The 12889-nt window shown below is 40.6% G+C and overlaps 1 protein-coding gene and 1 long non-coding RNA gene across 2 annotated transcripts; both read left to right on the top strand.

The window, feature by feature from the left end:
• Window positions 1-1515: 1515 nt before the first annotated feature.
• On the top strand, window positions 1516-4911 carry LOC127930024 (uncharacterized). The gene is made up of 3 exons (XR_008136546.1): window positions 1516-1842; window positions 4128-4213; window positions 4700-4911. It is a non-coding gene; the product is annotated as an uncharacterized LOC127930024 (long non-coding RNA).
• Window positions 4912-5958: 1047 nt separating this feature from the next.
• LOC118384582 (RING-box protein 1) lies at window positions 5959-8944 on the top strand. Its single transcript, XM_035771235.2, has 5 exons — window positions 5959-6122; window positions 6805-6883; window positions 6959-7029; window positions 8400-8485; window positions 8723-8944. The coding sequence occupies exons 1-5, from the start codon at window positions 6045-6047 to the stop codon at window positions 8733-8735; spliced, it is 327 nt and encodes a 108-aa protein (XP_035627128.1). The 5' UTR covers window positions 5959-6044; the 3' UTR covers window positions 8736-8944.
• The last annotated feature ends 3945 nt before the right edge of the window (window positions 8945-12889 follow it).

Raw genomic sequence — 12889 nt, 5'->3', positions numbered from 1 at the left:
AACTGCTCGGCCTCCGACCGCAAAGCACTACAGAGGGTAGTGCGTACGGGCCCAGTACATCACCGTGGCCAACCTTCGTGCCATCCAGGATCTCTATACCAGGCAGTGTCAGAGGAAGCCCTAAAAATTGTCAAAGGTTCCAGTCACCCTAGTCATGGACTATTCTCTCTGCTAACGCATGGCAAGTCTAGGTCCAAAAGACTTCTTAACAGCTTCAACCCCCAAGCCATAATACTCCTGAACAGCTAATCAAAGGGTTACCCAGACCCCTCTTTTACGCTGCTGCTACTCTGTTTATTATCTATGCATAGTCACTTTAACTCTACCTACATGTACATATTACCTCAATTACCTCAAAAACCGGTGCCCCTGCACATTGACTCTGTACCGGTACCCCCTGTATATAGCCTCGCTATTGTTTTTTTTACTGCTGCTGTTTAATTATTTGTTGCTTTTATTTTGTATTTTTTACCTTCTGTTTTTTACTTAACACTTTTTTTTCTTAACTTCTTAAAACATTGTTGATTAAGGGCTTGTAAGTAAGCATTTCACTGTTGTATTCAGCGCATGTGACAAATAACATTTGATTTGATTTTAAACCCAACCTATTTCTAAAATGTATCTTCTTAAAGGTGCAATAAGAAAATAAATCGCCCCGCAATTTCTTGGTTCTTAAAATTCAAATATTGTATTTTCAGCTGTTTGAAGCTGGTGTACAAAAGTAAAAGACGCAAAAACAACACTTAAGAACGGGAAGCATAGAAATAACACACATAGAACAGATCTACTCAAGATAGACCACAGCTTGACGTTTCCAATGGGAGAAAATTAATCACAGAGGGCAGAACAAGCAACACGATGGGTAAAGCCAAGAACGAGCTTGTGAGATCCTATTAGCATATTTTAGCATGTATTTGGTTATTTCCGTTAGGGAACGCCTACTCTGTGAAGTGCGTGTGTGCAATAACACAATTTGCCCCTGCGCTCCTTCTGAAGAACACAAATTTGTTTAAACGTTGGCAAAGGGGAAAGTCTACAAAACTTAGTCCGCTCTGTTCGTAACATATTCTAGTTTTGGAAACAAAACTGTCAAATGTTAATCTATGAGAAAATTATAAGAATATCGGCCAAAATCCATCTCGCTTCATCTTCTCCCACTGCCGGCCACTAGACTTCCTCTCATCATCATATTTGCTAGTGAGTGTAAATGCCAACCGGTTACTTCACATTTGTACATCTGGTGAAATTTCTGACTCGTTGTTCTATCGGATGATCTGCCGCTTCTTAGACTTGCTTTCACATGAGAATTACAGATCTGCTTTTTACTCTTAATTTGGTCATCACCCAAAATGTGACCATCATCCACACTGCTAACATTATGCCTAATCTTGAATTGAGACCAAAAAAACAATTTTTTGTTTTCATTACTTTTTACGAAAAAGTCCATTCTAACATTGCGGCTGTACTATCTAGTGGAAATGTCGTCACTGGGTTGCACGGTGCATTCTGGGTGATTCTTGGACAAGGAGAGCTCTCCTTCAAGAAGGGAATAGACCCAAATTGGGCGATAGCTAACAATAAAACCATTAGCATGAATTTCGTCAACAACAAGTACAACATTACAAATATTTTCCGAGATGTGAGATAATTCACTTGTTCTCTGTAATATCATATAGCTTTGGAATTGTTACATTATGTACTTCCGAGGAAAATCGGCAGGTTTCTCAACTCTTGGTGACTTTAAGACAACTGGAAACTGGTAAAAACCTTGGTCAAATCATGACGTCGGTGATTTCCAGGTCGTACTGATGGCCGTGCTGCATAGGCAAGATGCAGTAGATGGTATGGAATATAGTATATACATATGAGATTAGTAATGTAGAATATGTAAACATTATTAAAGTGGCGTTATTTAAAGGGACTAGTGATACCTAGTTTAAGTGGTCAGAGATTTGAGTCTGTATGTCTGTTTAACAGTCTGATGGCCTTGAGATAGAAGCTGTTTTTCAGTCTCTCAGTCCCAGCTTTGATGCACAAGTACTGACCTCACCTTCTGGATGATAGCGGGGTGAACAGGCAGTGGCTCGGGTGGTTGTTATCCTTGATGATCTTTTTGGCCTTCATGTGACATTGGGTGCTGTAGGTGTCCTGGAGGGCAGGTTGTTTGCCCCCGGTGATGCAATGTGCAGACCGCACAACCCTCTGGAGAGCCTTGCGGTTGAGGGCGATGCAATTGCCATACCAGGCGTTGATACAGCCCGACAGGATGCTCGCGATTGTGCATCTCTAAAAGTTTGTGAGTGTTTTAGATGACACATCAAATTTCTTCAGCCTCCTGAGGTTGAAGAGGCGCTGTTGCGCCTTCACCACGCTGTCTGTGTGGGTGGACCATTTCAGTTTGTCCGTGATGTGTATGCCGAGGAACTTAAAACTTTCCACCTTCTCCACTAATCTCCCGTCGATGTGGATGGGGGGTGCTCCCTCTGCTGTTTCCTGTAGTCCACAATCATCTCCTTTGTTTTGTTGACGTTGAGTGAGAGGTTATTTTCCTGACACCACACTCCAAGGGCCCTCAACTCCTCCCTGTAAGCCATCTCGTCGTTGTTGGTAATCAGGCCTACCACTGTAGTGTCGTTTGCAAACTTAATGATTGAGTTGGAAGCGTGCATGGCCACGCAGTCATGGGTTAACAGGGAGTACAGGCGAGGGCTGAGAACGCACGCTTGTGGGGCCCCAGTGTTGAGGGTCAGCGGGGTGGAGATGTTGTTACCTACCCTCACCACCTGGGGGCGGCCCGTTAGGAAGTCCAGGACCCAGTTGCACAGGGTGGGGTCGAGACCCAGGGTCCTTATTGATAAGCTTATTGATGAGCTTTTGCATCGTCAGTGGACCTATTGGGGCAGTAAGCAAATTGGAATGGGTCTAGGGTATCAGGTAGGGTGGAGGTGATATGATCCTTGACTAGTCTCTCAATGCACTTCATGATGACAGAAGTGAGTGCAATGGGGCAATAGTAATTTAGTTCAGTTACCTTAGCTTTCTTGGGAACTGGAACAATGGTGGCCATCTTGAAGCTTGTAGGGACAACAGACTGGGATAGAGATTGGTTGGATATGATCGTAAACACACCAGCCATCTGGTCTGCCCATGCTCTGAGGACGCGGCTAGGGATGCCGTCTGGGACAGCATCCCTGCGAGGGTTAACAGATTTAAATGTCTTACGTTGGCACTGTTTGTATTCGGTCATGTTTCTGGTTGCCTTGCCATGATTGAAAGCGGTGGTTCGCGCTTTCAGTTTTGCGCGAATGCTGCCATTAATCCACGGTTTCTGGTTAGGGAAGGTTTTAATAGTCAGAGCGGGTACAACATCTAAGATGCACTTGCTAATAAACTCGCTCACCGAGTCAGCGTATACATCAATGTTGTTGTCTAAGGCTATCCGGAACATATCCCAGTCCATGTGATCGAAGCAATCTTGAAGCATGGAATCCGATTGGCCAGACCAGCGTTGTATTAACCTGAGCACAGGCGTTTCCTGTTTTAGTTTCTGTCTATAGGCTGGGAGCAACCAAATGGATTCATGGTCAGATTTTCCGAAGGCAGGGCGTGTGAGGGCTTTATATGCATCGCGGAAGTTCGAGCAGATCCAGAATTCTGCCAGCTCGTGTCGCGCATTCGTTATGTTGATAGAATTTAGGGAGTATTAATCTTAGGTTTGCTTTGTTAAAATCCCCAGCTACAATAAATGCAGCCTCAGGATGTATGGTTTCCAGTTTAAAAGATTCCAGTGAACTTCTTTCAGGGCCGACAAGGTATTTGCTTGGGGTAGATATACACGCCTGTGACAGCATACACCCCGCCCTTCTTCTTACCAGAGAGATGTTTGTTTCTGTCGGCGCGATGTGTGAAGAAATCGGGTGGTTGTACCGACTCTGACAACAGGTTGAGAGCTTCAAATTCCTTGGTGTCCACATCAACAACAAACTAGAATGGTCCAAACACACCAAGGCAGTTGTGAAGAGAGCATGACAAAGCCTTTCCCCCTCAGGAAACTAAAAAGATTTGGCATGGGTCTGACCCTGACAATTGTCAAAGACCCCAGTCATAGACTGTTCTCTCTACTACAGCATGGTAAGCGGTACCGGAGTGCCACATCTAGGACAAAAAGGCTTCTCAAGAGTTTTTACCCCCAAGCCATAAGACTCCTGAACAGGTAACAAAATTGTTACCCGGACTATTTGCATAGTGTGCCCCCCCAAACCCCTCTTTTACGATGCTTCTACTCTCTGTTTATCTATTATGCATAGTCACTTCAACTATACATTCATGTACATACTACCTCAATTGGCCCGACCAACCAGTGCTCCAGCACATTGGCTAACCGGGCTATCTGAATTGTGACCCACCACCCGCCAACCCCTCTTTTTACGCTACTGCTACTCTCTGTTCATCATATGCATAGTCACTTTAACCATACCCACATGTACATACTACCTCAATAAGCCTGACTAACCGGTGTCTGTATATAGCCTTGCTACTCTTATTTTCAAAAAGTAATGTATTTTTACTATTGCTTTATTTCTTTATTTCTTTACTTACCTACACACACACTTGTTTCCGTGAAACAGAGAATGGTACGATCTCTGATGTGTCTCTGGAAGGCAACTCATGCCCTAATTTCATCCACCTTGTTACCTAGAGATTGGACATTGGCGAGTCTGACCAGTCGGCCTTCTGAGTCTGACCAGTAGGCCACTCCATCTGCCTCTCCTGTGGCGACTATGTTGTTTTGGGTCGGCCTCTGGGATAAGATCGCATGGCCAGGGTGGAGGTCCGAACCAAGAATCCTCTTCGGGAAAGACGTATTCCTGGTCGTAATGATGGTAAGTTGACATCGCTTTTATATAGTTCTTCCCAGCTGTATTTAATAACACCTGAGATTTTCTGGGCTAACAATGCAGGAAATAGTACATAAAAACAACAAATAACTGCATAGTTTTCTAAGGATCTGAAGCGAGGCGACCATCTCTGTCTGCGCCATCTTGCAAAGGGACTTGGAATCGCGAGTTGGATGACCAATCAGAACGATTTTCCATAGTCGGAGTTCGTTTTTTCCGATTTCCCAGTTGTCTTGAACGCACTGAAGTCGCAAGTCGGATGTTTCCGGTTCACAGTTGTTTTGAACGAGGGATTCCAACTTGGGAACTCGGGCCTCTTGCAGCGTTCAAAACAATTGGAACTCGGTCATCTCAGAATTCAGAGCATTTAAACAATTGGGAACTCGGTTAAAATGAACTCCTACTGGGAAACATCGATTTCAATGGTAATCCAACTCTTTCTGGAGCCCCAACTTTCCGACCTGAAGATCACTGACGTCATGATTTGGCTCGTATTTTTCCGTGTTCCCATGTCGTGTTCAAAACAACTGGAACTTGGAAAAATACGAAGCCAAATCATGATGCCAGGGATCTTCGGGTCGGAAAGTCGTAGCTCTAGAAAGGTTCCCAAGTTGGAATTCCGAGTTGGATGTCCGTTCAAATCGATTTTTCAAGTTGAGCTCGTTTTTTCTAGGTTCCGTGGTAGTTTTGAACATGACACTATCTTTTTTAAAATTTAATTTATTTTTATTTTTATTAACAACAAATCAATACATAAAGCACATGAGAGAACACGAGCATACATAGATTACAAACAATGGACAATCGAGCTAGGGGGTACAATATCACATTACAATTACACAAGGACCTTAAGGGACATGCATATACTTACAATTCTAACAGCTTTTTTGTTAGTAGAGCATTTAACCGTCTTAAAATACAGTTCAATTTCTTTTTGTAGGATACGACATGACATTGTATCCCGACTTTGAGAAAGGATTGCGTGACGATTCATTGAGCAAATGTGTGACGCAGCATGACAACGTCAGCACGATTGGTCGACATTCTGCTGTATGGGGCGGAACGTCTTGCTATTCATATTCTAATGAGATGTCTATCTCCTCCTTTTTCTAATATCTCTGTTCACACGAAAGTTCGATAGTCAACATGGCGGCAGCGATGGATGTTGATACCCCAAGCGCCACGAATAGTGGAGCAAGCAAGAAACGTTTTGAAGTGAAGAAGGTATTTTAAAAAATAAATAAATCATAGCTACATTTTAGACATACCGTAAGGGTCGATATTATTATAGGCGTAATACGGGGTTGGGTACAATCTACGCGCGATTAGTTAGCATAACTTGCTAGCTCGCGAGCTGAAACTAGACGGAGTCCCTGTTTGGCTGTATCTACTTTTGGGGAGTGAGTTTGCGTTTCACTTTTAGGGCTGATCGCTACCTAATTAGTTAACTAATCTCACTGTTTGTGGTGATAGAAGCTAGCCAACCACTACTTGGTTCGGCTTGAGATGCATTGACATACGAAATCAATGACTAGCTAATTTGCTCAACTGGCTAACGTCAGTTTCCTAGTTATCTTGCTAATATGACAGGCCCAGTTGCACGTGAGGTTGTCTATTTATTGACGCTGAATGAGTGAAAATGTATGTATCAAACATTCTAACATTTTCACCCTGGCCTTGTTTGTGATCAATGTGGATAGTGAAATAGGCCTAACTTGTCTGATGAAATGCCAAATGCAATAGTGATTGGAATGACTAAATGTCTCCTGACACCAGATTAACATGAATAAATTGTGAATAACAATATGCTCATTTTTTAATACCTATTTGAAGTAGCAGCAATATCAAGCAAACACTAACTGCCAGTGATATGATCATAATTTAATGGGACTCTTCTTCTTTATAGTGGAATGCAGTGGCACTTTGGGCCTGGGACATTGTGGTGGACAACTGTGCCATCTGTAGGAATCACATTATGGATCTCTGTGAGTATGCATGAACATTATTTGACTACTGGGTTAATAAAGGTGTGTGTTACACATTTCTCTTGTTCTCCATAGGTATAGAGTGTCAGGCTAACCAGGCCTCTGCCACATCAGAGGAGTGCACCGTAGCCTGGGGAGTCTGCAATGTGAGTCAGACTTCTTTGCATTTGTATATTTTGCATGCATCCTGATCAGTTAGATTGTAAAGTTCAGTGTGAGAGTCTTGAAATAACAGCAGCATGATCTAAACTAATCTGCATTATACTGAACTACCCTAAAAGTATAGAATTTGAATGTAATTTGAGCTGTGTTCGAATACTTATTCTAACCCACTAACCATACTATTTGTGATGTAAATTGAATATGTAGTATGCTTATTGGTCATAGAATGGATATAGTTCCTGGATGTTGTACTAAATTTGCCAAAATACAAAGTATACAAGCAGTAAACACTCTTTCTGTGCTTTTTTGGCCCATAAGGCAATTCTTCAGAAAATGGGCGTGGCTTCACAGCGTTTTCAGATTTGAAGAAAATGTTGGGAACATTTTTAGCCGATGTCTGAGAGTGTATATACAAATTCCTTGCTTTAACTAATTATGACAAATGTTGAGCAATGTAATAAAGTCATGACTTTTCAAATAAGTTACATGTTATGTTGGCTGACAATTTGTTAGCTTAACTTTCCTTAGGAATAGCATTACAGCAGTATGTACTAGTATGTTAGCTAGTTACCTAATGTTAGTTGGTTACTAATTCATCGATCTTGCCAGGCAGTATATTAACTATAATCTAACGAACTACACAATGTTTATTGACTAGATTATTCACGTAATTCTTAGCTAAGTATTATAGTTGTGTGCTTTCTCAATGGACATGGTTAATTATGGCTATCTACTCCGATTACAGAGCACTTCGAGTGTGCCAGAGGCCAGAATAACTGATGAATTTACGAATGCTCAACACCCGGTGAATATATGGCCGGTGTCAGTTAACTTCAGGGGAAAAAGCGTAAATATATTGTTGCCAGCAGCACGTTTAGTCACCAACGCTCTGGATAACATGAAAACAGCCTAACCAGCTCTTTGCCAGTCAGCTTGGGTGCTTGACTGCCGTTGTGAGGTCAGAATGCTTGGATCAACCCTATTCCTCAGCAAGAGTGTCCAGTGATGCACTCCTAGGGCGAAACGCTCTGAATTTATGAACGGACAATCTGCCAAGGCTCTGGATTTACGAACACACAGAGTACACTCTGGCACTCCAGCTTGAATTTACAAACACACAAAATTGTAAAATGTCAAGCGAGTCAATTGTTATGCTAGCGAGAGGTTGCATGGCAACAGCATTAACTTCCAGGTAGACAAGCGAAGGGCTAGTATGATCAACTGAAAGAATACCGTTTGTTTACAGTGTACTAAAATTAGCTAATAGTGTATATGCTCTAAGTATGTAGTATGTGTATTCAAACACGGCTATTGTCTTGGTTTGCTGTTATGTCAATAATATCTTCTCTCCCAGCATGCATTCCATTTCCACTGTATCTCCCGTTGGTTGAAGACCAGGCAGGTGTGCCCCCTAGACAACAGGGAGTGGGAGTTTCAGAAGTGAGTGTCATAATTTTATTCATAACACTTATTCAAAACACTACTCCATGGTCCTAGCTAAACTGCAGTCAATCAGAGCTGCAGTATGCTTGCCTTTTGGGGAAGTAGATGGCTGAAAAAAAACAACAGCCATGCGTCCATTTTACTGGTGCTAATGTATTATTCCACCGCCTCATTGTAGATGAGTTGTGTATGTCAAACAGTTAATAACTAACACTCCCTTTCCCTCTCTTACAGATATGGACACTAGGTGGAAGACTCTGGACCATTACTTGGGCTTCTGCAAGTTTCATGGTTTCTGTTGCTTTCTTTCTTCGTATGATAGATTCCACTTTGAGTACATTGCAAATACTGAGGACATCCACCCCCACATCTCATTGTTTTATGCTTGCTGGAAAACAATGTTTTTTAAGTTGAATTTGCAATGTAGTAAATTATAAATAAACAATGTTCTGTGTAGCTGCCTTGATTTGGAATTGATGACTAGACATGGAAATACAATTTTAGAAATACCATGTAGGCCATAATTTTAAGTAAGAATTTGTTCTTAACTGACTTTCCTAGTTAAATAGCTGAAATTAAGTTATTTTTCTAATATTATATAGAAATTGTATTTTTTTTGTGTTGGAAGTTACAGATCATTGGTTGAAAGACCAAATTGACAAAACGGTTTTGTAAGATGAAGTGGTTCATAACTTAAAGTTGCACTATGCAGAAATTGCACCTCCATTTCCTGGTTGCTAAAACTCTTAATAGTTTGCCTAATTTCAGTTAGTGAAAAAACAAGTTAGTGTAGATAAATATTGTACCTTCTAAATCGCTGTGGAATATTTTCCATAAGCAAAAATAGTTTCAGCTGTGTGAAACTTGTATACAAAATCGAAAGTAAGAAACAAAACTTAAGAACGGGAAGCATAGAAATTGCGCCCATGGAACATATCTACGGCTTCTTAGACTTGCTTTCAAGTAGAATAAAACCCCTATAACTCACATTTCTTTGAATTTGGTCAGGCCTCCCAAAAAGTTACATATTGCCACTTTAACACAAATTACCACATCCAGCACTAATTTGCAGTCCCATTTTCTATTTGCTATGATTCTCTAGTATGAATGACAGTCATAATGCTACATTGGTTATACTGCTGAGACTACAGTAGTGGTCGATGTGGTTTGTTATCGGACTGGATGGAGGGTAGACCCTTCCAGAACCTCCCCAAAATAGAGCCATTTATTGCGGAAGACAAATTTGAAGAGGATAATCCATGGAGCGAGCATGGACTGTGAGGAGCTGACCCACTATTGGTCACTAATAGTCACCGGCAGAAGATGACCTTGTGAGACCGAAGTAAAGTTTACATTTTTTATTCTGACCTTCAACAGACATTCGCCAAAAGCAATTTAAGAATGTATATATAACTAATTCACCGTTTGTCACAGAATCATCAAGCTAGATATGATTTAGTCTATAAATGTCTTGCATACTTTTACAACCTCTGGTTTGAGGAAAAATTCCAGTTTTGATTTAATAGAAATACAAAGTCTATAAAATGCCATTTTAAAGTGGAAATCAACGTTTTCACTGATTGACAGAATCATCAAACTAGGTATGATTTATTCTATAAATGTCTAGCATACTTAAACAAACTTTGTTTTGAGTAGAAATTCCAGTTTTGATTAGATAGAAATACATAAAATATCATATTGCATTTACAGATGAAGAAATCTAATTCATTGATTGTCCCAGAAAAAAGTGAAAATATGCATTTATTTGCAATAACTTTAAAAAAAATAATTTCAAGTGCAATTTGTTCTATATGAAATTAGTACAACTTTATGTAAACTGTCTATCTTAAATTGTATGCCAAATCAATGTTTGCATATATTAGTGCAACAGTTCCACATGTTAAAGTAGTTACAAGGCACAACAGTCATTTATTTACACGTCTCTAATTTAACAGCGAAGAAGCTCCTTCCAATCATTTTCTATTTTCGCTTTGTTGAAGTCCTTTGTCATCCCCAGACAAGCTGAATGGTACCATCTCTGACACACAGAGCATTCTATCGGAAGTATTAAAAACATAAAACAGGGTTATGTTTATTTACATGTAAATAACAATTCTGGAATACCCCAATTCTGTTACATGCTTTTACAATGAGGAACATTTTCAAATTTAATTGGATTTTTGTTCAATTGCCAAATTGACTTTAAATGACATGCATTTGACCACAACCCTGACAGAAACACACACAACTGCAGTGTTAATCATCGTTGAGTATTCTGGCAATATAAATCATAGTAATAAAGGCATACATTTGCAAAACATATGTGTTGATAAAAAAGGTATCACACATCAATGTTGTAATATTAAACATTACAATAATAGCAGTCTTTGAAATCCAAATCAGTTTAATCGTCACTTGTGCCAGATACGTGTGTACCTATTACAGGTAATTGCTGTCATAGTATCTCTCATAGTAGAAGAATAACATTAGAGCAATAACTAGGGTTGCAAAGGATGGACATTTTCCATGTGAAGTTAAGCCCAGGAATTTTGGGAATTTTCCTTAAATTCATCAAAAAAAGTTAGCTTATAACAGTGAATATTTTTTGTGGGATACACATAAGGCAATTCTAGGTCATAGGGCATATTTTGGTTAAACCATACCCAATTTAATGGAATTGTAAACCTCTACATGCACAGTGTATTCTTCCATCACATGTACAGCTGATTCTCAAGATCTTGCACACTAATGACATGCTGTTGAGCCCACACTACTACACTGTCTGAGCCAATGACTACATGCTTTCTGGTAAGTTTTGATTACAATACTGGGTGGGGTGAATATATTTTATGACATACGTGATTTTTTTGTTAACTAGTAAATAGTAGCCTACAGTAAAGTGTGTTTAAATCATTTCTAACTTATTAACAATTACTGCTAGTTAGGTTTTGCTACCATGTGGGGTTTAGCTTGCTTGAGCCTGCTAACTGAGGAGTGTTAATTCACCTGTTTCCATACATGTTTAATTTTAAACCATTTATCTTACAAAGGAGTTGTTTAATCTAACTGCTTAACTCTATATCTGTACATGGAATTGTATTTGTTTTTATGTACTCCTTTTCTTCTGATCTTTACAGGAAAATGCCACAGGCTCTATCTGATGTGTGGAGACATTTCACTGCAGCTAATGTAGAAGGAAAAGCTGTGTACATTTGCAAATACTGAGCCAAATCATATGTGAAGAATGCAACAAAGATGCAGAATCATCTGGCCAAGTGCATAAAGTTCCCTCAGTGATCACAACAAGCAACCTCTGACAAAAGTCCCTCTACTTTTATTCGAGGTGAAAATGATGAATCAGATACCTTATCGATAGTAACAGCTCATGGTCCTCCTGTAATCAGACGCTTTTTTCACTCGATGGGGGAACGTAGTCAGAAATGCTGATGGATGTCTTGCTCGAGCTGTGTATGCAACTGGTTGACCTCTGATGCTCAAAGGCAATGTGTATTGGAAGAGATTTCTGAATGTTCTTCACCCAGCATACACCCCTCCAATCAAACATGCTTTATCTACTCATTTGCTGGATGCAAAGTTCAGAGTTCAAGTGAAGGTCAAGCAAATCATAGAGAAAGCAGACTGTATTGCAATCATCTCTGATGGGGGGTTGAATGTTCGTGGGCAAGGAATAATTAACTACACTCTCCACCCCTCAAACAGTATTCTACAAGAGCACAGACACCAGGGACAACAAACACACCGGTCTCTACATTGCAGTTGAGCTGAAGACAGTCATCAATGATCTGGGACCACAGAAGGTATTTGCACTGGTGACAGACAATGTTGAGAACATGAAGGCTGCTTGGTCTAAAGTGGAGGAGTCTTACCCTCACATCACACCCATTGGCTGTGCTGCTCATTCATTGAATCTGCTCCTCAAGGACATCATGGCACTGAAAACAATGCAAACACTACAAAGGAGCCAATGAAATGGTTAGGTATGTGAAGGGTCATCAAGTTATAGCAGCAATCTACCTCAAGCAAAGTGAGAAGAGTAAGAGCACCACATTGAAGCTGCCCAGCAACACCCGTAGAGGTGGTGTCGTCATCATGTTTGACAGTCTCCTGGAGGGGAAGGAGTCTCTCCAAGAAATGGCCATATCACAGTCTGCCAATATGGACAGCCCCATCAATAGGATCCTCCTGGATGATGTATTTTGGGAGAGAATGGTAAGCCGCCTGAAACTCCTGAAACCTATAGCAGTAGCCATTGCATGGATTGAGGGAGACAATGCCACCCTGTCTGATGTTCAGACTATGCTTGCAGATGTAAGAAAAGAAATCCGTACTGCCCTGCCCACTTCACTGTTGCTCCAAGCAGAGGGAACTGCAGTTCTTAAA

This window comes from Oncorhynchus keta, chromosome 5 (assembly GCF_023373465.1).
Source record: "Oncorhynchus keta strain PuntledgeMale-10-30-2019 chromosome 5, Oket_V2, whole genome shotgun sequence".
In the NCBI taxonomy this organism is placed as follows: domain Eukaryota; kingdom Metazoa; phylum Chordata; class Actinopteri; order Salmoniformes; family Salmonidae; genus Oncorhynchus; species Oncorhynchus keta.
The sequence above is the reverse complement of the archived record's forward strand: the minus strand, read 5'-3'. Positions and strand labels throughout refer to the sequence as shown.